General features: G+C 45.1%; 1 protein-coding gene across 2 annotated transcripts in view; it reads left to right on the top strand.

Annotated features, from left to right (window-relative positions):
- kcnk10b (potassium channel, subfamily K, member 10b) overlaps positions 1-27,270 on the top strand; it is a 43,590-nt gene continuing 16,320 nt past the window's right edge. Inside the window, exons 1-2 of one of the 2 annotated variants that reach the window (XM_079573207.1) lie at positions 1-137; positions 11,544-11,956. In XM_079573207.1, the coding sequence (XP_079429333.1) occupies position 137; positions 11,544-11,956 (414 nt within the window). In that variant the 5' untranslated portion in view covers positions 1-136. Of the gene's footprint in view, positions 138-266; positions 700-11,543; positions 11,957-27,270 lie in introns of those variants that run through there. The other variant, XM_079573206.1, reaches the window with a different exon arrangement.

The raw sequence follows: 27,270 nt of genomic DNA, 5'->3' as shown, positions 1-27,270 counted from the left end.
CGTAAGCCTGACTGCCCCCCCTCCCTCCCTCCTCTTCATCATCGCAGCGCCATGTGCTCCATCGCCGGCTGCCCAGAAATGCCAAGATAACCCGAACCCTCGCTTTTCTTTTTTTTACGCACGGAAACCTTCAGACAGTAAGTACCAAAAACCCGATTCCTTTGTTGAACTTGAGCTGATCCCGCTCGTGGCAGGTGCACTGGTTGTGGATGGGAGGGTGACTGGGAGGAGCGCGCGTCCATCCCGTTGTTCCCTTTATGAAAGCGGCTTCGTCTGCGCGTAAAGTTGCCGGTATTGCGCGCTCTCCGAGGGGTGGGTGGGTGGCTTTTCTGGACCGAACCCGCGCTGTTCCACGTGCGTGTGCGTAACGATGGCGTGAGTGGAGAGTGGGGGCGACTCTAAAGAGGGCTCGTAGTGGGTTTTGTCCCTGAGTAGCAGCAGCGGCGGCGCGTCTAGAGGAGGAGGAGGAGTAACGGGGCCGGGGAGGCGCAGACATAGCCGGGGATGTGGATTCAGGGTCGTTTCTAAACAGAAACATAGACTACGGGCTTTCCTGGAGATGTAAGAGGAGGATTCAACTCGAGTTTGCTGATTTTTATTTCGGTTTTCTTTTTTCACTGACTGAAAAAGGAACAACATTGACAATGAAATTCCCAATTGAAAACCCCAGGAAACAAGTGAACTGGGACCCGGAAGAAGGTTGGTCACATACGCTTTGGAATATGATGATTATTCATTTGTTTATTCATTTGCTTCACAATTTAAGACCATATATGTCTGCATTTTTAGGTATAGGCTAGTGGAATGAAGAAAGGTCCCCCTTCAGTGGTCATATCAGCAGACATTTGTGAAAAAGACCTTCTTGCACTGCATCTCATTCTAAAGTCTTACATTACAATGACAGCATTGCTCACTGAAAGCTATGATATGCTGAAACATCATCACGTGAGGAAGTGGGATGTTTGATTTGTGGTGTGAAAGTTTAAGTGAGTTTGGACCACAGATCGTTTCAAATGTTTCATTGTTTACAGTCAGTCCGTCAGTGTGAGTGGCTTCAGAAGGAAGAGGGAAATGGATTTCTTACGAAAGTAATGCAGTATATGACTTTTTGTCATATAGACTGTATATAGTGTCATATACAGTCTATATGACACTATTAATGCAGCCACGCTTTTCCTCATGCTTTTGACAGAAAACGCTTCATTCATAGAGACCGTCTTGCTTGTTAGTTGTATACACTGAGGTCAGGTTGGCGGTACGATCTTCAATGCAGAGGCTATGGCAGATGAGCAGGACACACAACCTGCTTTGCCTCCAGTGTCTGAGAATGAGATGGTGAGTCTTTGATAGGGCTGGATACCGTTAAACGATACCGGCATCGGAAAAAAGTGTAGGTAAAACTGGTGTCGACAAAATGGAAGTTTTGTTGGTACAGAGACAGCATTAAAGGAAGTGACTCGGCTGTTCCAGCTCAAATACAGCCTTTTCTTTCTCGATTTTTGCCACATATTCCTCAATTTCTTCACAAATTTTTCACACATTTCTTGACATTGGAGTCGAACCCAATATTGTAAATGTGCAGATCTTCAACACACTCATTTCCCATTGACATAGATACAGACGGCATCTCTGAAATTGCCCATATATGGCCGTGTTTGAGGCAGTCGAGGGGGGAAACAAAGACTTTCCAAAACTACTTTAACAAATGCTGAATTATGAATACAGTTTTCTCCTCAATAACGATACAAAGACATGACGAGGAGCAAAGTGGTTCAGCAGTCCATAATTGCATAAATAACCAGGAATGTTAGCATCATGCTACATGCTAACGCCATACGACTGCCCTTTTTTCACAATCTGCTGTGAAAAACATCCAAATGGACCAGCTTTAAACCTGACTTTATTTGTGAGAGATAAAAATGTGTATATTCCGCCAGAAAATGGCTATAAAGAGTGAAAATGTGTGTTTCCCACAATAGACTTCCTCCACCCTCTGCAAGGCCACGCCCTCTTGTGTGATGCAATGCCGTCTGTGATCTATAACATGGTCGGCACGGCAACCGCTTAAAATGGTTTGCCTCTATCTATGTCACTTCCTGTCAGTGTCCAATAAGGAAGTGAAACTAAACATCACAAAAATGGTCAAACTAAAGAAAGCTGGGGAAAACTTTTAGCTAAATCTTAAATATAATTGTGTTTGAATCCCGGCTCTTGCAGGTGCAGACTGTCCTTGTGTCCTTGGGCAAGACACTTCACCCAATGCCTGTTAAGTGCCTTTTTTAGTCACTACGCCGAACCCCGCACTTCTTTGGGTTGGTGATGTTAAAGGCCTCCCAGCAGGACTTTACTCAAGCACAGAAACCACTCGTACTTTTTGTTTCTTTTCTTTTATTGAAGTCCCCAGCAGGTAAAAAACCTTAACAAATGGACACACAAAATGCACAACTTAGATCAAACTTGTAAACTCAGATCAGCAAAGTGTGAATCACAAAATCATTAGTATTCGCTTCTGCTATTTACTCTCTTTTCTCTCTCCTTTCTGTATAAAGGCTATAGGTAACTTAAATCCATCACAGGCATTTTCTCTTACAAAGCCATTAGCATAAATCTAGGATTTTGTCTGGGATTTGTTCTAAAGGAATTGTTTTACATTTCTTTAGACAAATTGTTTAACGTTTACTTTTCTTTTGTATAACAGTCACAAACCACATCATTTAAAGTAATTGAATATGTTCCTTCTTTTTTAGTGTTGTGATTATCCATCCCTGTTTTCTTTCATTATTTCCTTGATTTTAGCCAAACACAACCAAAACACGTCTCCACCGGAGAATACGTCATACGAAACCATAATAACATGGATTGGTGTTCTTTCAGTTCAGTGTTCATCGTGCGTAATGCGCGTAATGCAACCACGGCGCTCACGAACCTAAACACAACACTCATGCGCTACGTGTGAGCGATCGCCTCTGAACTCCAGTTTGTCCATCTAACAGTTCAGAGAATGAGGGCTTTCTCTTACCGGCAGTTTCTTCGGAGGTAACTTTACACGTAACAACACCTGCGTAGTGGTCGCACACAGTTCAGCACCATCTGTACTCCAGAGACCATACTTTTTTGTGTTTCCTCAGGGCGCACAGCTGATTGTCTTTTCATTGACTGCACCTGCTGCGGCGCGTATGCAGTCAAGGGTGAGGTCACGTGACCGTTGCCGTGACAATGCCTATGTGTGAGTGGCTGGTGGTGGTCGTAGGGACTGTAGGTGCAGATGTGAGCAGCCTCGCTTCTGTCAGTCTGCCCCAGGGAAAACTGTGGCTACAAATGAATGAACCCCCCTCCCTTACATGTGTACTTTGGGTATAACTTGTGTCATATGACAAGCGCTATACAAATAAGATTCCCTTCCCTTAAAGTGGGCCTATGCTATTTGTTTTGGGTGCGCACCGTTCCCTGGGTCCTATGTTCCTCAGGTCCTATGTATGTAACCATAAAGGGACTATACAGAGTTTAAAAATGTCAAGTATTTTCCTCCCCCTACATGTTCCAGCCATGTCCTATATTAGAATGAGCTCAGACCTGTTCACCACAACTGCCTCTAAAGCTGTTACTTCAGGTCCGAAGTGCCGTCATGCAATATAGAGACTGCAGTTACGCAAAAGACCTGAGGTGGCAGTAGGGAGCATAAAAAGACCAACTTGCATCTCGCCCCTTTAAGGATAGTAGGCTGGTGTCTATCTTAATACACCGATGTTCCCCCACTTCTATTGATGGGGAACATGTACCGGGGAACACAGGGCTGACCTTTTGTTTCTAGCTGCTGCTCTCCTTCATTGCTTCCTGGTTAGCGTAGTGTAGCATAACATGTAAGGCTAGCTAGTCTTACAGTTGCCGTCTTTGCTCTTAGATTGCATCAGATGTAAAAGGATTAGTGCACACATTCCCCATATTCAGACTGACTCAAGGACATCCAGGAATCTCCGAATCTCTTTAGTTAAATCACGGGGCACGGCTCAGTATCAGCAAAGTGATGTCACGGCCTCAGCTGCCAAAGCCACGTTTCTGCTGAAGTCACAATATGTGTATCTTTGCACAGGCCATCAGAGGCAGGTAGCACTCAGTCACAACCTTTGGAAGAAATCCTATCGTCTTGTGCTCCTTGTTTAGAATGAATTTTCTCCCATTTGGCGACGGTGGCGCAGGTGGTAGAGCGGGTCGTCTCATGATCGGAAGGTCGGGAGTTCGAATCCCACCTCCTGAAAGTGCACACTGTTGTTGTGTCCTTGGGCAAGACACTTCACCCACATTGCCCCCAGTGTCTGCGTACATTGGTGTATGAATGAGAGCATGAATGGGTGAGTGGATCCTTGCTGTAAAGTGCTTTGAGTGCCTAATGTAGGTGGAAAAGCGCTTTATAAGTTGAGACCATTTACCATTTTCCTGAAATTTTCTTTGAGCAGTGGGTTGCATAAGTATCTGTTTTGTGCAGTGTACGACTAGTAGTTGTTCTGTGGACAGTTTCCCCCACCCGAGCTGTAGCTCTCTGCACTTCATCCCGGGTCATCAAAGGCTTCTGGTCAGTGCTGTCCTTGTTCGGTCAGTAAGTTTAGGAGGACGGAAGGGTCTCTTTGCAGTGATTCCATTTCAATATATTTATGTTCATGGCAGAAGACATATTGATAGATGTAGATGGTTAAAGCTTGTGCGTCTGGGAGCGCTGATACCGAGAGGTGGAGGAACTGTTAAGTATGAAGTCATTAGGAGCGTGATCTGTGGTGATCTGATGGTGATGCAGATGCTAATGTGTGTGCCAGGGCTCACAGGGGGAGACGGAGCCACAGCAGAGCTAAAAGCAGACTGTTTATCGGCGTGCGTGGAGCGGAGGCGGTAATTCTATTTGTGCACGGAAACTTATGACTAATGGGCCGAGGTTATGATGTATGATCTCCGCAGTGGCTTTGTATTCACGATGTACAGCACTAAACGTTCCCAGACGCTTTACTGTGGACATTTCTAAATACTCCATCATCCCGTACAGCAGGGTTTTTTTCAAATCAAAAGGTCCAAAAAATTAAATTCACAGAAGTCAAAGATCTGAAAAATGTAATAATGTATACAAAACCAATGAGTGTGCATTAACATGATTTATTTCTAAATAAAATATCAAGCGTACAGAGCAGCCCTATGATGGACACTCAGTCTAATCCGAAACATGGAAGTGTCTGTGATTTAGACGTACATCACTTCGACGCTGCGACTGGAGTCCTTAAGAACATTCATTTCTGTTTCGATTTAACCAGATCGCTGCTATATTTTCTTACCGATTTCAAACTTCAAATTCCAATTTTTCCCAAACTGAACTTCTTGCTGAGCCTTATATATTTTCACTATGTTTCAAAAGAGCTCTTCATTTTCCAATAAGAGGAGCTTCATGTCTTCAACACCAGGAAAAACTGTATATTAATAGTTACAAGAGCTAAGAGCGTTGATATAATATTTATTATACCATGGTCTGGGTGAATACTGGACTCTGATTGGCTGGTGCATTATTTTGGTGTAACCGCACACGTAGTCCGGTAGTTAAATCACTGGGATGTCACTCCGCTGTGGCGTCGCCATAGCAACGCATGACACAGCTGAATCAGATAAAGGCGTAATTAGTGACTGACAGGAACGTATGAGATGGATTTAGTGTTTGCTAAATGTTTGTAGAGGAGAGTGAGCAGCTAGGTTAGCTACTGTTAATAACATATGAGCTTTACATTTCTATTGGAAACGGTTAAGGCTATTCATCATTTTCAGACGTACATAAAATGATCCTGCATTGAAGCATCTTTGTCTGGATTAGTAAAGTCAAACATAAAAGTTTGAGTTGGGGGGGCCCAGGTGTGAGCGACTCCACCGCAGCTGTTTCCATAAACAGTGGAGCTGGTTGAGCTAGCTAGCTTTAGCTTCAGGTTAAACAGCGTAAAAGGTAAATAACTCCTGCCCACGAGTGCCGCATATCGGTGTTTACTTCCAGGGAAAAGTGTTTCCGGGTTAGTCCTGTTGTGTTGTGATTCTGTGCTGATGTTGTGTCGTTGAGCCTGACTGAGATCCTCGTAATAGCTGCGGAGAATGACTCGCTCTGAGACCAGCCTTCAGTGACCGGCTAATAACCCACACAAAATAGTCCCGTAGTCTGGCAGATTTAGAGAGTTTAGTCAATGAAAAACACATTTATTATAAATGTTATGTTTGTGGGACCCTGGTATAAGCGGATTAAACAACGAGGAGCCGCGTTAGACGTTATAATGCACGACGCAGCGGAGTAACCACTCCGCTGCGTCGTGCATTATAACGTCTAACGCGGCTCCTCGTTGTTTAATCCTTACTTATAATATTCCATCCATCCATTTTCTTCCTCTTTATCCGGGGCCGGGTCGCGGGGGCAGCAGCCTCAGCAGAGATGCCCAGACGTCCCGATCCACACACACCTCCTCCAGCTGTTCTGACCCCGAGGCCACACCAGGCCAGCTCGGAGACATAGTCCCACCACCGTGTCCTGGGTCTTCCACGAGGCCTTGTCCCACTAGGACATGCCTGGAACACCTCCCGCGGGAGGCGACCAGGAGGTATCCGGAACAGATGCCCGAGCCACCTCAGCTGCTCCTTTCGACGTGAAGGAGCAGCGACTCTACTCCGAGCTCCTCTCGGGTAACTGAGCTCCTCACCCCCAGCCACCCTGCGAAGGAAACTCATTTCGGCCGCTTGTATTCGCGATCTTGTCCTTTCGGTCATGACCCAAATCTCATGACCATAGGTGAGGGCGGGAACGTAGATCGATCGGTAAATCGAGAGCTTTGCCCCGACTCAGCTCCCTCTTCACCACGACAGACCGATACAGCGACCGCATCACTGCTGACGCCGCACCGATCCGTCTGTCCATCTCACGCTCCATCCGTCCCTCACTCGTGAACAAGACCCCGAGATACTTGAACTCCTCCACTTGAGGCAAGGACTCCCCACCGACCTGAATAATAAATGCACTACATTGACGTTATTGGATAAATGGGATAAATCTCCTCAGAACATTACGCTGACGTGGGTTACCCCGTCCTGAAGTATTGTTCCGAGAGAACGGGTCAGTCCTTTACTCACAACAATAACAAACTGAGCAGCCTGACGGTAACAGATGGATGCTTCGTAATGAAGGCAATGGGGTGGGCGACATGGAGAAAGGTTTGCATAATTTTCTGGGTCACATTTTAGATTTGTTCATGATTCACATTGGCTTGAAGTCGCACAGTTAGTCTTTAGGATTAACCAGAGCTTTCATCCACAGACACAAAGTAGAGCAGGCCGCCGTGCCCTTGAGCAAAACACCTCAGTAATATGCTGAAGCTGTTCCTTGGCGTGGAGAGTGAATTGTTAATGCCTACACAGTGTTTTGAGAAGCTTGTAAAGTGCATTACAGACAAAGAGTGAAGTGAAACCTTGCTAGGCTTTCCTGGCCAAAACTATTGCAAGGTTCGGAGCCTCTGAGCTGCTTCATTCTGTTTGAACACTGACCTCTTGTGGACAAACTTTACTATAGTGACTCATAAACAAGAGTGGAAAATCAATGTGTGCAATAGAAGTTTCAAACAGGCGGTGGCATTTTCATTATTGCAGTCTGATGTTGATGTCTGAATGATCTGATAAACAAGAGTTGTTGTTTTTTGTAATGTTGGGTCTGTGCTGAACTGGTAAACTGGGCGGGGCCACTGGAGCCACTGCTGCTCCGGCACAGGACCAGCATTATATTAACAGTGTTGGGCAAGTAACTTTAAAATTCTAATATATTCTATATTAGTAGTTTAATATGTTTGTACACATATTATGTAGTAGTAATTACTATAGTAATAATGCCACAGAGCCAGTGAGCCTCTATGTCACATGGACTCGCAGAGTGAAGCCCTTTTCCAGACATAAGTCACGTGACCAACTGCTGTAAAAAAAAACAAAAAAGGCTCCGACGCAGTGCTTCGAAGCAATCTGCGTCAGGAAGAGCGAAACAAGTGTTTACCCATCACTATAAATGAGGCATTATTAATAATCAAGGCTATCTCTTCTTCACAGCGATAAGCAATGCAGAGCTGACCAATAGCACTAGAGGATGACATCATGTGTGTGTGTTGGAGCACAGAGCTGCATTAAACCATACTATCACCATGGAACTACCTATACCGGAGGAGTCAGTGCTGCTCTCAGTAGCTCTTTAGGACTGGAGTGCACAGGCGGGTCTAAATTTAGCTCTACTGCAGTGTTATGGGCCAAATGTACACATTCACAAATATAGTAATAATGATAATGCCATAGCACAGGCCGAGATCTGCAGAGGCATTAATCTGGTTTGGTTCTCGCCTGCGAAGCTAAATGAATAAGCACCACTCCAATATGGGTTGGGCTGGTCTTCACAGTGTTGGGGGTTGGCCGTTACAATGTGTGGGGCACGTGCTGATAGGGTTTTCTGAACATGGAGGAAAAATCGAGTAACTTTTTGTTCTGCTGCTGTAAAGTGGACACATGCAAATAATAACTCCCTTTCCAAAATGTGCAAAAATAACATTTCCCGAGAAAGTGATGACCCGGCTGACTTCCACTCGTCCCCATGTGGGCCTGGTGCACCGTTATCGTCATTCCTATTTCTGATGCTGTTTAAGCAAATGTCAAAGCACTCTCCTATTGTGCAAATGTTCCTTCTTATCAGCCCATTAATACACAGACGGATGTGGATGTTAATATGCACTTTAATCCATGACTCACAGCTTTCTATGTAAAAACCCATTAGCGTGCCAAAGATAGCGAACGTGCAGACTCAGCAGGAGCAGGGGCCGCGCTGCGCTAGGCTAACGATGTGCTATAGGCTAACGGTGTGCTATAGGCTAACGGCGTGCTATAGGTTAACAGTGTGCTATAGGCTAACGGTGTGCTATAGGCTAACGGTGTGCTATAGGCTAACGGCGTGCTATAGGCTAACGGTGTGCTATAGGCTAACGGCGTGCTATAGGCTAACGGCGTGCTATAGGCTAACGGTGTGCTATAGGCTAACGGCGTGCTATAGGCTAACGGCGTGCTATAGGCTAACGGTGTGCTATAGGCTAACGGTGTGCTATAGGCTAACGGTGTGCTATAGGCTAACGGTGTGCTATAGGCTAACGGTGTGCTATAGGCTAACGGTGTGCTATAGGCTAACGGTGTGCTATAGGCTAACGGTGTGCTATAGGCTAACGGCGTGCTATAGGCTAACGGTGTGCTATAGGCTAACGGTGTGCTATAGGCTAACGGTGTGCTATAGGCTAACGGCGTGCTATAGGCTAACGGTGTGCTATAGGCTAACGGCGTGCTATAGGCTAACGGCGTGCTATAGGCTAACGGTGTGCTATAGGCTAACGGCGTGCTATAGGCTAACGGCGTGCTATAGGCTAACGGTGTGCTATAGGCTAACGGTGTGCTATAGGCTAACGGTGTGCTATAGGCTAACGGTGTGCTATAGGGTAGCGGTGTGCTATAGGGTAGCGGTGTGCTATAGGGTATCGGTGTGCTATAGGGTAGCGGTGTGCTATAGGGTAGCGGTGTGCTATCGGCTAACGGTGGGCTATAGGTTAGCTGTGTGCTATAGGCTAACGGTGTGCTATAGGCTAACAGTGTGCTATAGGCTAACGGTGTGCTATAGGCTAACGGTGTGCTATAGGCTAACAGTGTGCTATAGGCTAACGGTGTGCTACAGGGTATCGGTGTGCTATAGGTTAGCGGTGTGCTAAAGGCTAACAGTGTGCTATAGGTTAGCGGTGTGCTAAAGGCTAACAGTGTGCTATAGGCTAACAGTGTGCTATAGGCTAACGGTGTGCTACAGGGTATCGGTGTGCTATAGGTTAGCGGTGTGCTATAGGTTAACGGTGTGCAATAGGGTAGCGGTGTGCTAAAGGCTAACAGTGTGCTATAGGCTAACGGTGTGCTATAGGCTAACAGTGTGCTATAGGCTAACGGTGTGCTATAGGCTAGCAGTGTGCTACAGGGTAACCCGAACAGCAGCGGGCCAGGCCTGTGTGGACACTTCATTATCAGAGGCTTAAAGAGGAAGTGCTGCGTCATGCATCACAGAGATGGTATGTTTTTACGGGGTGCTAACGCGGCTGTTCCTTTGGCCAAACGTAGAACGCAGCAAAGGCACAAGAATGTTTACTGAAAACCACGGGATGACTTCCAACCCGTGCAGATGTCAAGCCAACCTCGGGTTCCTCAATGTTTGAGTCCAAGTCCAGTCCAATGAAATCACAAATCCGTCTCAAGCACATGACTCTTTATTGCACCTGATATATCGTTTTCTTTTATGAGACCAGTGATGTATGCACATGGGGGCCAGGGGGGGCCATGGCCACCCCGTGCTCGGTGCATGGCCCACGCGAGCCAGTGTCCTGACTCTGCTCGAATGAATGAAACGCTGAATAACACAGAGCTTTCAGGTCTCATTTATATTCTACCGTATTTGTTTGTCCCCAACGACAATGTTTGTCATTGGGGTCTCACCATCTTTCCGTGCCCCACGTGCCCGTGACGTCAGAGCCTCTGGAGCAAGTCGGACAGAAATCTAACCGGCACCGAGAGTCTGCAGTCGCTGTAAAACTGCGTCCGTCTGGCTCATCTCGAGCACACCTATCGCCAACTTGTTAACCTCAAACTTAAAGGAACAGGCCACCGTTTTTCCAGACTGAGATATGTTCTTACCTGAGCTTAGACGAGTTGATGTGTATCTGTCTGGTCTTTGTGCCTGTGGAAAAGCTTGGTAGCTTGCAACTTCAGCCCCGTTTGAAGCTATAGGAATACATTGGGAGAGGCCAAATGCTAACAACACCTTTGGTCGTTTTGCGTGACTGAGTGCACGCACAAAGACCAGACAGGTACTCATCAACTCGTCTAAGCTCAGGTAAGAACATATCTCAGTGTAGAAAAACGGTGGCCTGTTCCTTGAAGCCCAGTAATTCCACAGCACAATAAGCTCTAAATAGCCTATTATAATATTTGAATCAGAATATTGTCATACATAGCCCTACAAGGCTACAATGCAAGGAAAAAAGGTTAAAGAACAGTGACAAGTTCAGTGTGTAGTGAGTGATTAACGAGCATTAACATTGATAAATAATCTGAACAGTTTCTAAAATAAATAATGACTAAAGTCAATGCTTTTGTGTCCCATTATTATTATTATTACTTTTTTAATGTTCAAACACTTTTCCAATCCCTTTAGGTTGGCTGATATTATTGTACACGGCAGCGGACTTGTATCATCTTAATAAAGTGCCAGCCCAGCACTATCACTGGACCCACTAGATACCTCTACATGTTTGGTCATCTGCAGTGACGTGTCACTTCTAATCTAATCCTACTGTCTGACCAAATGAACCCTACAGTTATACTGTAGCACAAGTAAACACAATCAACATTACAAAGTTTATGCTCCTTTAATACCTACAACATGAAGTACCAAAGGCACAGACTAAGTCAACCCCCCCTCTCTTTTCTTCCAGTGGCGGTCCAGACCAACCTGGCGCCTCCGAAGAAGGCCCAGGCGGGAGCGGTCAAGTCCAGCCTGGTCCAGGCCAGCGTGCAGACCATGCAAAACCCCATGGGCTGTGACCCTAAGTCCAGCGGCCACTGCCCCTTACCCCGGCTGTCCATCTCGTCCCGCTCGGCCTCCGTGGTGGCCAGCCTGGACAACCCCCAGGACCCGTCGTCGGTGCTGCACTCGGTCATGAAGTGGAAGACGGTGCTGGCCGTGTTCGTGGTGGTGCTGGTGTACCTGGTCTGTGGGGGTCTGGCCTTCAGCGCCCTGGAGGAGCCCCACGAGAGGCTGCAGAAGAAGGCCATCGCCCAGAGGAAGAGCGACTTCCTGGAGGAGCACCCATGTGTGAGCCGAGAAGAGCTGGACACGCTTATCACGGTATGTGCTTCAGGAGGATGCAGAGAGAATCACTCACCTGGCCCCGGCTATGAGGCCAGGGAGATGGGTCTTAAGACGAGACACGGCGGGTTAAAACATAGACTTTTGGAAACAGTAGAAGCTCTTCACCAACCAGGGTATGGGCTTGGAATTATTTCAAATTAAACTGATTGAATTTAAAATTCTTTTCAAAGTTAGTTCAAATGACGTTTTTTCAGTAAAAGTTTTGATTTTGAGAACATTTAGCTTCATGTTGAACACAACACTGTTAACTAGGGCTGGGGACTGTTAAACCATACCGGTCTGGAATCTTTTTTTTTTTTTTTAGGTAAAACTGGTATCGACAAAATTAAAGTATCAAGAGCAGGAACCCCCCACTTTTTCAAAAACATTCCCACATTTGTTTTACTAAATAATCTTTGTTGGTTGCTTCAGATCCTGGAGGTGCTCAGAGTATAAATGACTCAACAACTCAAATGGTCCGCGAGACAGAAAAGTTGGGAACCTCTGGTGAATGGAGTGAATGAATAATGCATCAAATGTGTAAAAGCACAATATGTGCATTGTTATCATTGTGGTTGAGTAAAGAACCACAAATCCAGGCACTCCAATCAATAAGCAAGTAAGGAGACACTGCAGGCAAAAACTTTTTTTTTTTCTTCAAGTTTCAGTTTTCGCTTGTTTGCTTTTTTGGAACCATGGCAACAAATCAATGGCTCAATCTTCACTTATTGATTGCACTGATTCGATGTATGTGCACACTTCTCTCCACTTTAGTTGCACCTACAGACAACATATTTTCCCGCTTTGCCAAAGTGCGGCCCGGGGGCCAAAGGCAGCCCTGAGACCAATTCTTTGGTGGCCCTCAGACTCTTTATAATCTCCAGAGAGAAAAGACAGGATTTTGCGATGTTACAATTGCAACTACTTTTCCACATGTTACTGAAGCCAAAGCTCATTTCATGGCGTGAATTAATCCAAATAATCCAAATAATCATCTCATCCACAGAGCAGCTTGTTTGGGGCATAGACTGTAAAAAATAATAAACATTGTCTGCTCACTCATTTGCGTTAATGAACACGTTCTAAAGGGAATCTATGGTGGATTTACAGGCTCGTCCTACCCAGCTATGACGGAGCATGTTCCTAAAAAGGGCAAAAGCAAAGGGCATAACCGCGCCCGCACCAATAGCTCTGATGCTAACGGCCTGTCAATCAAAGTCAGGCCCTCATTAATATATACGATTTCTAAAATGTAACTTACGAAAACCAGACTGGTCCCTTTAATGGCACCTCACCCAGCGTTATCACAGGAGGAATGTCTAGCTATAGACAGTTTAAGAACATTAAAACCAGGCTTTACAGTTGTTTAAAACCTGTCTAAAGAGCAATGCTTTCTAATGGAAAGCTAATGCAATGGTGGCCCCCTGCATCATAGTCACGGAACTCTGCGAACTGCGGCCATTGGTTCTGGGCAGTGTTTTATCAGACTCGTGTGGACTCAGAGACGCTACAGCGACAGGTGCCCCGCCCACTTTTCACAGAAGATACGCACAGATCTGTTTTACTGATGATACAGTTTCTTCAAAACAACTCCTGAGTTCTTTTCATATTCCCCAAATCCTCTTGCTGTAAAAGTGGAATGTTAATAGGACTTGTTACTGCAGGCTTTTGTGATGTTGACACTGAACTGGGAGATCTCAGGAGGTTAGCCACTTGAAAAGTCGATGTTGGGTCAAAGAAGGTTGGGGACCCTGATCTTATTCTTTGCCTGATTTAAGTTTTTTTTCTCTTTGAAACCTAATTTAAATCATAATCCCCTCAGAAAAACTGTGTGCCTTATAAATCAACAAAAATAAATCCACGTTTTCCATTTCATCAGTTTTAACCATTTCCATGCATTTAACGCCTTGTTTCCATATGAAAACCTCAAATGAAAAGAAACGCACTGCACATTTTTCCTTCACATTTGCGTCTGTGATCTACAGGAAATGTTTCAAAATGTTTCAAACCTCTCAGTTTGGGCCAACACAGCTTTTAGAAAGTGACTTTGCAGAATCGATTCCCTCTGTGTCTGTTTTTGGACCACGTGCCACATTTCAGATTCCCATTACACGCCTTACTTCGGCTGCTACACTTGCATCCCCAAAATTAGAAATCTGCTAATATTTCATATGCGGAGAGATTGGTTTTCTTCACGTCAATACGACCCGGGGATTTCTGTGTTGGAGATCACTGTGGTCTTCTCGATGCTCGTGTAATCCTAACGGTTGGGCGCGTGTAGCTGGACAGTTTATCAGTAAATGTCAGAGAAAAGCACAGCGATGCCTTCAGGGACGGTATGGCCATCGTAAAACATGAGCCACAACAGCTCGCGTGATGCGTAGCAAGTGATATATGGATAAGGAAAGCGTGCGTGTCCTTTCCTGGGTGGTTACCCGGAGGGTTTGCAGATCGGGCCCTGGACTGGCATTTACACTAGGGGGGGGGGTCAGTTAGAGCATCTGCCGTAGGTTACTGGTAGGTAGGTTACTGACATAAACAGGAGAAAAACATATTCTGTCTTTTCATATAAAGATAAGGCACTGTATACATGGAAATGGCCAACATTTAGGGATGGGTAAGGCTGGGTACACGATAAAAAATAAATAAAGTTTAGGCACTAGCACTACTGGTATGGACAAAATGAAAGTATAGAAAGCAGGCACCATTTTTTTTTTTTTAACACATTTTTCCCTTATTTTTACATATTTTCACTATTTTCTCCACTGCATTTTTGCCACATTTTCTCCCAAATTTTCCCCATTTTCCTCAAAATTATTCCCCATTTTTCACACATTTCTTGACATTGGACCCGATTTTGTATATTGTAGCAAGCAGTACCTCTCTCTTGGTACCGCAGCGTTTTTTGCCTTTTTCTGTGAGCTGCGTTTGTGGTTTCTGTGCTCCAAACTGTTGTACTGGATACCTTTGTACGTCTTTATCGTGTTTTTGTGAGGTTTGCTAGAATTTTTTTTTTTTACTGCAAAGAGCCCATGAAGTCCTGAAGAAAGCAGTGCTATACCATTGGTCCGACAACCCATTAGTCCGACACTTCATTATTCCGAAAATGTCCCTTTGAGCAGAGGTTCCATTAGTCCGACATCTCTAACTCAGTTGTGTTATGGATTAGAGAGCCATATACAACCACTGGCCCTAACCTTAAGGTCAGTGGACTGTTGCCTGAACCTATTTTTATTTTTCAACCCCTACTCAATGGGACATTTTGGGACTAATGGGCCGACCCTGAACAAAGCATCCATCCATCCATCCATCCATCCAATTTCTTCCACTTGTCCGTTGCTGGGTCGTGGGGGCAGCTGGTGGAGCTGCCCAAATCACATTGCACCAGCCCCTTATGGCTCCTCCTGCAGGTGGTGGGTCCACACGATTGACCAGGCCTATTGGTCTCTCATAAGAGGCTTCTGAACCGCTCTTTGTCTGACAACAGAGCTCCAGGATCAATCAGGCTCAAACCCCTCCATCACGTTAGGTATTGCTCCAGGTATTGCTCCACAATACCTGCAAGAATTCATATAACCATGGGGGGACAGAGCCTTTTGTTCTGCTGCCCCAAGGCTCTGGAACAGCCTCCCCGTGGAGTTGAGGGAAACAAAAAACCTGGACTTTTTTAAAGCTACATTGAAAACTTGAAAGCTTATAATTGTTGATGTTTTTAATGTGTGTGTTGTCTTGTTGCACTCTGAGATTCTCTGAATGAAAAGTGCGTTACAAATAAAATGTATTATTATTATCATTATTAAGGTGGCGGTTCCATGAGGGTCCTGAAGAAAGAAGCTTTTTAAAATTAAACAAACAGCTAGCTTATGAGCTAAAGACATTTGAGACCTATACACATTTCTTCTTCTGAAACACTGAAGAGGCACCAAGAGCCCCCCACACCTGCAGCACAGTTGAGGCGTCACAAGAGGTGCTACAGGAAACAAAAAAAGGACAAAGGAGGAGGTATCTGGGCAAGACTCGCAGCTAAGCCACACATGCCTTCTATTGTTTTGGTTAATGGACGTTTACTGGAGAAGAAAACAGCTGCTAAGCTCTTCCCAGAAGATGGTGAAAGACTGTTGTGGAGGGAGCTGCGCAGGAGGAGCTGACCAGTGCAGGACACCACGCTCTGAAACAGGGACAAACCCAGGAGGCGCTGCACTGTTTTAGAGGATAGGAGGAGACTGAAGGCAGTACTCCGGTTTCCCCGACCTCCAAAAACACGCGGCTCATGTTGGCCCACAGTGGCAGGTGGCTCAGTCGCATCATTAAAAAGTGAACGGCCTACGGATGGGCGAGTGAAGCCGTGTGATACTTCAAAGATCTGGAGCTTCAGAGCTGCTTCATTCTATTGTTCAAACGGTAGAAATACAGGTGTGGACTAATACATGTGTTTCGCCTCTGCTTTGTCCATGCTTGACATGTTCATACAAATACAGTTACAGCAGCGGGGCCCAAAGTGGCTGAAGAAGTAGTGAGAGAAAAACCGTTATCTTGAGGTATGCCTCACCTGATATGGGCCCCTGGTGCAGGCACTAAAGGCTCCGGGACCGAGACAGCAGCATTGATCCGTCTGTCTCCAAATGCACTGGAGGATTTCAACATCAGACATAGAGCTGTGAGGAGGAGGAGGAGGAGGAGGAGAAATGGACGGTCTGAAATGAGGGATTATTGAAGCCATCGCTGCAAAGAGCCGCACTGATCACAGCTTTGTGCTGGTAAAGTCTGACTGGCATTGTTTCAGGGGGTGATTGAGTGCAGGCTGTAGTGAAGCAGCGATGAAGGGTTGGTTGCTCTGGGGCGAAGAGCTTTCAGAGTTTCTCTTGAGGTGAATCAATGCCTGCAGACTTTGACATGTCCTCATCTTTTGGGGACTCCCTCTGTTTCTTCTTGTGTGAAGCGTTGAGAAAGAAAGCAGAGTACAGTATATAACATTCGGATTTGTGAAAGCAGCAGTGACTTCCAGCTAGTCTGCCATAACCAAAGGAATATGGTGGCATTTCCTAGTTCTGGATGTTCTGCAGCTGTCTAACAGTTAGCAGCTGTTACAGGAGTCAAACCTGCTTGGATTAGTCTCTCTAAGCTTGGTTTTGATACGATATCTAACACCTCAACACAATTTCATTGTACGCACATCGCACAATGACAAATAAACCACTCTGATCTTGGTCATGTTCTTCAGATGATAAAATGATGTGGCTGTTCAGTTCAGGTCTGAGTCCATGATCACTCCTAGATTTCTAAGCTGATTTTTCGGTTTTAGTGAGTAACTTAGAGAGTAACTTCCTTCATTCCGGCGCACCGTTTTAGAAACATATAATACAAATGCAATGCTCGAGGAAAAGAGTGCAAACGCTTGGGCAGCATGTATCGATTTGTTGGTGACAGGTGACTTGACTTGACCTTAGAGGTGAAGTGCCTCTCTGACTTGCAAAATTAGCTTCAATTCAATCCTGCAGTGTTGATCCTGGGACACGTTGGACCACCCTCCCGTCCTCCGAATCACACTTCTCTCCATTGTTAACCGCCACGTTTCCAATTTGTTTCCATGTTTTATAGCGTATTGCTGACCTTCTCCCTTCATCGTAACTCTCGTGTTAACGTTGGTGAACTGCGAGGGCTTCTTTATAGTCCACGTGCTTGTAAAACGCTTGGGTGTAGAATATGGCGCTATTACCTCTTTGGCTCATTTTCCAGTTGATGTCTCACAAGGCTAACTGGGAGGCAGAGACTGATCGTACAGAGAACACTAAAAAACGTCCCTCACACTCGAGATACTTGAGAAAGATAGTGCTGCCAGGCGCCGTTTCCTTTTTTTTTTAACCATGCGTGGGTAGGCAGTTTCCTCACTTCTATTCCCAGTTTTAGGAAGAATATAGGGCAGGAGCAGATACTCAAACTGCTTCACTGAAACCAAGATGCATCCGTTGAACCTTGTACGTTTTATGGAGAGGGTATGCATGTGATGTCACATTGGTCATAGCAACTGAAAAAGTGGAAAGCTTGTGTTACGGAATCAGCTCCTGCAAAATACGTCGACGTGTGCCAGGTTTTCATTTGCTGCATTATAGAAACATAAATATGTACAACTAAAGTCAGATTTGATGTTTCATTGACACACGTGACCAGTGTGGAGCAAGAGGATCATTTCTGCACTTAAAGGAACAGGCCACGTGCTTTTCCACACTGATATGTTCTTACCTTAGCTTAGATGTTGATACGTACTTGGTAGTTTCTAACTTCACCCCCATTTGGAGCTATAGGAGTATACTGGGAGAAGCCAAATGCAAACAGCATCTTTGGTCTTTTTGCGTGACTGAGAGTACACAGTTCTTCCATACTGAGATATGTTCTTACCTGAGCTTAGACGAGTTGATGTGTACCTGTCTGGTCTTTGTGCCCGTGGAAGAGCTTGGTCACTTCTATCTTCACCCCATTTAGAGCCATAGGAATACACTGGGAGAGGCCAAATGCTAACAACATCTTTGGCCGTTGTGCGTGACTTAGCGCGCGTACAAAGACCAGACAGCTACGCATCAACTCATCTGAACTCAGGTAAGAACATATCTCAGTGTGGAAAAACAGTGGCCTGTTCCTTTTTCATCTTCTTTTTAATGTAAAAAAGAAGATGAAACTTACCTTTTGTGATGCTTATTTTATGTTTTGTTCAAGAAGTAACTGCAACAGTGCGACACATCAGCAGTTTTCCCGCGCTCATTCAATCACAAATATTGACACATGAAGTCATGACGCGAAAGGCTGTGACCGACATGATGCTGTAATCCAAATATGGTCATTTCCTTTGTGGCAGACAGCAGCGGCTAAAGATGGGAGGAATACCGTACACACAGGGCGCATGTGCAGTCAAAATGACTAAACTTTAGGGACTTTTTCTCCAAAAGAGGTTTTCATACCACTCTTTGACCACATTTCAAACACAACAGTTTTTTTTACTTGCATCTTTTCCACCTGCAGATTTACTAAAGCTAAAGATAAGACTGAAGGACCTGAGCTTCAGCAGGACTGGCATGAGCAGAATTTACAGATATACTGCAGCATGAGCGTTTGTCCTGAGTGAGACGCCGCAAAGTCACACATAACAGTCAGTATTTTAATGTCACTCCTGTACTTTAGTTTCTCCTCAGAATGACCGGAATATTCCCATGTGTGTGGACCACTGCTGCAGTCAAAGTCCCACACAATGTCAGTGTAGCCAAAGTAAAGCGGGTGTAACACTGAACACGTGTCTGAAAAGTTAGGTCCATGTGATCTGCTCTTAGCACATACGAGAAGTGTGATAGATGACGATGGGGAGTAAACTGAGGAGAAATCTAAGCCAGACCAGGCTCATCTACAGAAACCATCTGACCCGACTCAACAATGATCTGGACAGGGCCCGTTTGACTGGTTCCTGCGGCAGAGCAGGAGACTCCATCAGTCAGTGTGGTCACATGGTGAAGGGAAAGTCAAATCTCTCGCCTATTCGGAATGGATCGCCCAAACCCATTGGATTGGAGCAGCATAGAACTGCAGAGTCGGTCAGGCTCTGAACACTTCTAATGGACAACTGCTCTTGTCCATTATTAAAGTCACTCAAACCATCAGCTACATTTAAGCTTAAGTGTGGCTGATGGTTTCTGCGCTTATTGAATGTATAGTTTATCACACAATTCTCATCAACACAGAGCTGTAGCACATCGTAGCATAGTATGATATTACGTTGGCCTTTAGCTAACTGCTAACCACGGGTGCTAGCATCTGTTTAAGCTCAAACCCTCCTAGAACACTTCAACACAAATGTTCGGCTGATCAGGGCTAACTGCTTGCTAACAACAACATACAGTAGCAGCCTAAGGTCAAGCGGAAATAGTGCACATAGTCATCAGCCCCCTGCTGGCCGGGAGTTGCGCCACTCTCCAGCTGCTGCGAAGGACATTCGGTTCGGTGGCTGTCATGTGACTGGGACAAGACTGGTTTGACAGATTTTGGGGAAAAACAGATGGGAATCCAAACTAGACTTAGACTTCACATGTAAACGTACTGATTGACCGCTCCAGTGACAAGGACATATTCAACCACCAGGCAGGAATTCTCCCCTTCCCTCCTCCTATTGCCCTCTGTTGTGCACATATGTATTTGATATCGCTTTGTACATATTGTCAACTACCTATCTTTTTGTGAGAGTGCTTTACATGCAAGAGAAAAAAAAGGGGGAAAAAAGTGCCTGTGCCATCTGGCCACACTTCAACGCTCAGCTCCAGATGACATCACTTCCAAAAAACGGCAGAAGAAAATGACTCACTTTTATATCGATTAGAACATCTGCAGTGTCTAAACCTATCCATCTCTGCCTACTTTAGAATTGACTAATGAACATCTCCTGTCCAAGTCCTGATCCCTGATGTCGGCCTTGACTCGTCTCGCCAAAAGGTTTCCGTGCAAAGTCAACACTCAACATGTCTCCAGTCAAACTAAAGCGCGGCGGGTACTGTCAGCTCGTCAGTGCTGTCAGTCTGAGTCACACCGTACGACCCACAGCAGTGCGAGACACGGGGGCGCTGACAGGGAGTGGGGAAGAATGGATGAGCGGTGAGGGCGTTGTATTCTGATCATGCTTTGGAAGCAATGGATCAACGGTGATCGGCTTGGGTAGGTGGGGAGAGGAGGTGGGACTAACTGTTTCGTCAGACAGTATATCGCAATCCGATAAACGTGTGGGTGGCAGCATGCTGTGATAACCTACTCAAGTGGGACGTGCACATTGAACAGACGGTTCTAAACTGTCCCAAAGTGTGCACAATTTAATAAGACAGTGTCTAGTTAGTGTGAGCACAAAAATGTTGTCTCATCTCTACAATGCCATTCTAGCGAGTCTTGTTCGTTATGGGATCGTTGCCTGATATCGGCTCATCCACCAGTGCAGAAACTAATGTTGAGGGCCAGGAAGCTGACGAGGAGGACAGAGTTCCCTTTTAGGTGGTTCCACTGGCAGGCCCTACCCAGCCCAGTGCCTGGTCAACCCTGTTGGGCGAACTTTTCAACTGCCGAGGCCAGGGCCAAACTAGTCTGACCAGTTATAAGTTTTGGCACCGACCTCTGGCTGTGGCCAAAGCATGCTAGACTGTCACATAAACAGACGCTGGCCTCTGATCGGACAGCCCTCACTATTAACATGTCAGAAGGATTTCATATTTCACAACATCATACCGCTGTTCTATAAGGGTATTTTGACAATCTTAGTACAACTTTAACTAAACTTTAACTAGAAGACATTCGTCCACATTGTTCTCATCGCGGCTTACAAAACCAAGGGCGCCTTTAGGTGAGCATCCCCACTGCCCAGGCCAGAGCCATTCCAGGCTGTCCAAGAACACATTTTGGGACTGCCCTCAGCCCTGGGCCAGCCCTCACTAACACGGGCAGATCATACAAGATTTAATATTTCACGACATCAAACAGGTTCAGGTTTCTTCATTAGTACCCATAGGTAAATTAGATTGCAGTGGCAGGTAGGCAACCATACTCATACAACCACATGTACATTCAACAACTACTGTAAACAATGCATGTAAAAAATGATGGCGCGACAACAACTGCGGACTGGGATAAAACTGTCCCTGTACTCCCTGTCTTTGTTCTACATGATGCTGAGTCTCTGCAGCCGGTGTAGAGAGACTCCAAGCTCACATGTGGCTGCCCAAACCACGGTTAAAACAGTTCATTTTGCCGGTGATAGCATTTTGCTGCTGTTAGCACAACTTTACCTGGTTTTAACCAAACGTTTGCATGTAGCTTCATAGTCCATGTTTTAGCTGCTTCTTTCCTCTAGTATTTGCCTCAGCACCGCTAAATAACTCAATAAACCCCATCAAAAGGCGTTATTTTCACATTACTGTCATCGCGGCACATAAAATGTTCCTTCAGTAATGTGTATTCCAGCGTGCACGTCCACTACAACTGCGGTCCATTATTAAGTGGGGACCCTCACGTGTACTGGGTAGAGTAGACCTAGAGTAACCTTTAACATGGGCTTAATGCGCAGTGCCCCCACATGAGTTCCGCCTGGACAATAAGATCGGTGCTGTCCTTCCTCTTCCTTTTTGGTCTTTGTGCAGAATTTCTTTCATCATTGCACTGCCTTGTCGGAAAGGTTTGCGAATCCAGCTCCAACAAGTTGCTGAAGGGTTTAAGGGGTTTAACATATCGTGTCTTATTGAAATTGGGTCTACGAAAGGCTCACGGGAACATGATTTTTGGTTGACTAGTTGGTACAAAAGGCTTGCAGCGGTGGAATCAGGCAACTTTGTATGCGTGTGTACGACAGAATGAGGCTAAAGAGGTGTCCCTTTACTAGAATAGTGTGTGAGTCAGCTCTCCCCTCTGTCATAATGCGGCACCAGTAACCATCTCCGTCCTGACAGTGCGTGGGCCAGTGTTTATGTGGATCCGGTGAGAGGGGCTTGTACCCAGCCTCTGCCCAAATGTGCCGACATGTGACATGTGTGTGGGCGGGTGCTGAGTCCTCAGGCTCCACTCAATCTTTGGCACAATGGGGAAATCCTTAATTGTAGTGATGTGACGTGCACGACTGTATCGGAACTCACGAACAAACAGTGAAAGTGACCAGCTCCTCCAGAGACTCTGCGTAATCGGGAAGTGCTGTCCAGTCTGTGGTTAGCTTCACGCCTCCCGCACAGAGCAGCGAGAGGCAGAAACATGAACAGCAAATTGAGGGACAAATCAAGGAATAAAATTGCAGACAATTTTCTGCCTCTCCATCCTCTATGGCAGAGGCAGGTACATTTGCGTCACGGAGGGCCGATTTTCATCATTGCCAAAACACCAAGGGCCGAACCTCACCATTGTAGCTTCAGTTAAGAACCATTTTCATCAGTAGTTCTAAAGTGGTCTGTCTCCGAGTCCCGCCATTACCTTAATAACCAGCTGCGACCCAAATGAAACTGTCATTTGTCATATATTGTATAAAATATTGTATTTACCACACATGTTTTCATTGAACAAGCCGTAGATTTGCTTTTAAAGGGACTAGATGCAAATTGGTCATTTTGTGACTCACTACTGCCACCTCAGGTCTTAAAGCGTAACTGCAGCTTCTGTATTAATTAGTATAAGTATTATTATTTTAGAGGCAGTTGTGGTGAACAGGTCTGAGCTCATTCTACACATTAGGATATGGCTGGAACATGTGGGGGGAGGAAATGTTTTAACATTTTTAAACACCGTATAGTCCCTTTAAGACTGAAATTATGATCAAAACAACCCAATAATATTAATTTTAACAGACTCCAGTGTGTTTCTGTGTAGTTTCCGATGGAAAATATATGAAAAAAGGCTGGCGACCCACTTTTGAGTCCAGACTCACCAGTTGAGAATCACTGTTTTACATTATATATGACCAAGTGAGATGTTCTGCAAGGACATTTAAAAATATACACTATAAAATACACTATTTCTCGCATTTTTAGAGTACTTTAACAAGTATTTGATCCCTTATTTGCATAAGCCCCCAGGCCTGACGTTGCCTACCCCTGCTCTATGGGATTGTTAAGTGATGATGTCATCGCTCTACTTCTGTGTCCTATTCACTATAATGGGATTTAGCTGAGTTAAACCTGCTGTTGAGCTAACTACAGGCTCTTCTGTGTTTCTTTTGTGATGCTTTTCTGACATTAATTATCATATATTTTTTCCATTTTTGCTGAGCTTGTCTATGGAGCTCTCCACAGTGTGGACCCGGAAGTAGCTTATTATTGTGTGTGATGTCACACTTGTATATACACAAATGTATAGAGCTGTTAAGTGTCACGTAACCGTATTTAAATGGGGAAAACGTGTAGGAGCTTGGTCGCTTCTAACTTCACCCCTGTTTGTCCATAGGAATATGCTGCGAGAGGCTAAATGTTAGCAACATCTTTGCGTGATTGAACGCGTGCACAAAGACAGGTACGCATCAACTCGTCTAAGCTCAGTTAAGAACACATCTCAGTATGGAAAAACGGTGGCCTATTCCTTTAACAATCCCATTGTTGATGAATAAATACATTTGACTTTTTCCGTATATATTTTTGCCTGAGCTCTATGCAAATAAACACATTTTAATTACATCTCATGATTCCCATGTACCAGAAAAAGGGGTGGTTCTGTCGGGGGTCAAATGAAACCAGCCAGTCCTTTGAACAGATCCCATAGAGACAACTCCCTTCAGAGTGGCTGTGTCTTTGGGGACGGCACTTGGTCTGCTGTAAACAGTGCCTGGCTTTGAGGCTGTAGTTGTTGACAGCTGACTGTGTGTGGAACTGGGCTGTCACCGACACCCCTCAGCTCATTTATTGATGAGTGACTTTACTTCATACAGTGCTCTGAAAAACAGAGAGGTTTAACCGGTCACCTTCTTATGGGGACTTGTCTTTGTCAGCACTCATTCTCAGGCTGATTGTACACTGGATATACTATATATTAGGAAATACACGTTTTGGTCACTACACAATGAAGATGAAGGCCAGGTTTTTAGCTTTCTTAGGAAAATATCTGAAAATATTATGCAATAAATGGTTAGCCTGGAAAAATCCAGACTCACCGCTGCGCCAGCGGGTTAGTCTGGTCACCGCTGCCTCAGTTCCATTTCCCACAGTGGTACATACGCAAGCAAACAGGAAGCAGAGTCAACAAATCAACGATGGGCCGTTGATGCGGTGGTATTAGCGGTTTTGCATTAACATTGGTGCAGAATTATGAATCACGAAACTCACCGACTGTCGATGCGTTTTTGCTCATTTGCTCTTCCTCTCTCGTGCACCGTTTGTAGTTTGGTATTGAGAGACTTCCGCGTCCCGTGAGTAACGCTGCTCGTGAACACGTGATACAAATAAACTAATCTGATTGCACGGGATCGGTTTGATTTTGCGGATACCAATGTATAAAAAATACAGAGGGGAATCATTTTGGTCTCACCAGGCTAAATGGTGTGAAAATGTTTTATGCTACTCAGTTATAAACAACAAACATTTCTAACTTTCTGACTCTTAAAGGGATATTTCAGGATTTTTGACACAGGGCCTCATTTCCTCGTTATCCAGAGTGTTGCTGATTTCTGGAGATATTTTTTTTGTAATTCATGCAGTTCTTATGTTTGAAGAGTTTCGTGGCGCTAGGCTAATGCAAGGCTTGTGCATTTCTATGGTATCAGCTAGCCTGCATTAAAAACAGTGTGACCCGCTCCACAGAGCACCTGAGGCAAATCACTGATAACACCAGACTAACCATATAAATGTCTGTGTCCATAGAGTCATGTTTGTGTTATATATATAACACATTTTGAGGGACTATTTTCTAGCAGATCACTCCGCCGCTGCGTAGCTTATACAACCATGAAGCTGATGCTGCTCAAATATAAGTTATTTTAAATGCAAAATGGTTAAAATGACTCTATGGACACAGACATGTATATGGTTAGTCTGGTGTTATAAGTGATTTGCCTCAGGTGCTCTGTGGAGCGGGTCACACTGTTTTTAATGCAGGCTAGCTGATACCATAGAAATGCACTAGCCTAGCGCCACGAAACTCTTCAAACATAAGAACTGCATGAATTACAGAAAAAATATCTCCAGAAATCAGCAACTAAAACTAAAATTGTTTTTTATTACAGTGCACTTATGGAAAGCACTTTGGTTCAGCGGGTGCTGTTGTAAAGCGCTATACAAATAAAGGTTGATTGATTGATTGATTGATTGATTGATTGATTGATTGATTGATTGATTGATTGAGCAACACTGGATAACTAGGAAATGAGGCCCTATCTCAAAAATCCTGAAATATCCCTTTAACTCACTTACGGGCTGATAATTCTGCACTCCAAGTGAGTTTTTGAGTGTCGAAAAGGAGATATAATCAAGTAGTGCACTGAAGTGTCCCAGGTGAAGTGTCCCAGGTGAGTTGCAGTGCGGGGTAAGCGGACCCTCGTGTTGCTCATGCGTGAAACTACAGTAAGAGTCGCCGTCTGAAAGTGACCCAGCAGCGCGTGACTGACTTTGAATTATGCACCACTGCTCCGCGTCGTGTTCCAGTCGGCCTACTCCACCAATGTAAGGGCACGACCATGGTGCTACTTCCTGTCCCGTCCTCACTGTCCCCCACAAAGGAAACCACCACCTGGCCCGGCATCAGATTCAACAGTAAAAACAGTATTTACTGGAATTCCCTTATGGGTCGCTGCTTGTCATTCGAGATTCATGGTGTGACCCTAACAGCTCCACACTTCGGTGCATTATTGTCTTTAAAGGAATATCCCATATGTTCTTACCTGAGCTTAGACCAGTTGATACGTACCTGTCTGGTCTTGAGGGCACGCACAAAGACCAGACAGGTACGTATCAACTTGTCTAAGCTCAGGTAAGAACATATCTAGCCTGTTCCTTTAAACATTGGCAGCACGGTGGCGCAACAGTTAGCGCTCGTGCCTCACAGCTAAGGTCCCGGGTTCAATTCCCACCTGAATTGCTTAAAAATGCAAATAACTCAAAGTATTTTATCTACACTCTTGCCTCTTACTGTAATTGATTAATTTCATGTTGATGTTTTTATTGATTGTATTTGTTTTTCTTGTATTTTATGCTGCTTTAACTGTGAAGCACTTTGAATTGCCTTGTGTATGAATTGTGCTCCACAAATAAACTTGCCTTGCCTTCCACATCTGGAGATGGGTCCCCGAGTCGCCCAAGCAGCATTGAGGATGGGTCAAATGCAGAGAACACATTTCTCCACAGAGATTAATGAAGTATAACTTAACTTAACATCTCCAAAAGTTCCGACAAAACTTTTTGCTGAAACGGTGCTTTCAGGAGTTAGGGAGTCCTCTGGCCACTCGCGATGTTCAGGTCACTGTCTCTTTTCGAAATGATGGTGTGGGAGCACTTGGCACAGCTGCACCCAGGAGGAGAGGGGGACCAGGCGGGGGGTGAACGAGAGGGGCCGGGCTCCCGCTGTGGATCCTGCGGTGTGGGAGGAAGACACATGCAGAGAGCGAGAGAGGGTAAACATCCGCCAACAGGACATTAGCGCGGTCTATAAAGGCCACGCAGAGAAGGAGGAGAGGCCTGACATTAGCACCAATAATGAGCTACAGCACTGTGTTCTAATGACACAAGTCTTTAGCACTAAATACAAACAAATACTGAACATCTGATGCCTGTCATTTCCTTTTGCCCATGCCCAAACCGGTAAGCAGTCACATTTCGACAAAGCAGCATATTTCG

This window comes from Gobius niger, assembly GCF_951799975.1.
Source record: "Gobius niger genome assembly, chromosome: 16".
NCBI lineage: Eukaryota > Metazoa > Chordata > Actinopteri > Gobiiformes > Gobiidae > Gobius > Gobius niger.
The sequence above is the reverse complement of the archived record's forward strand: the minus strand, read 5'-3'. Positions and strand labels throughout refer to the sequence as shown.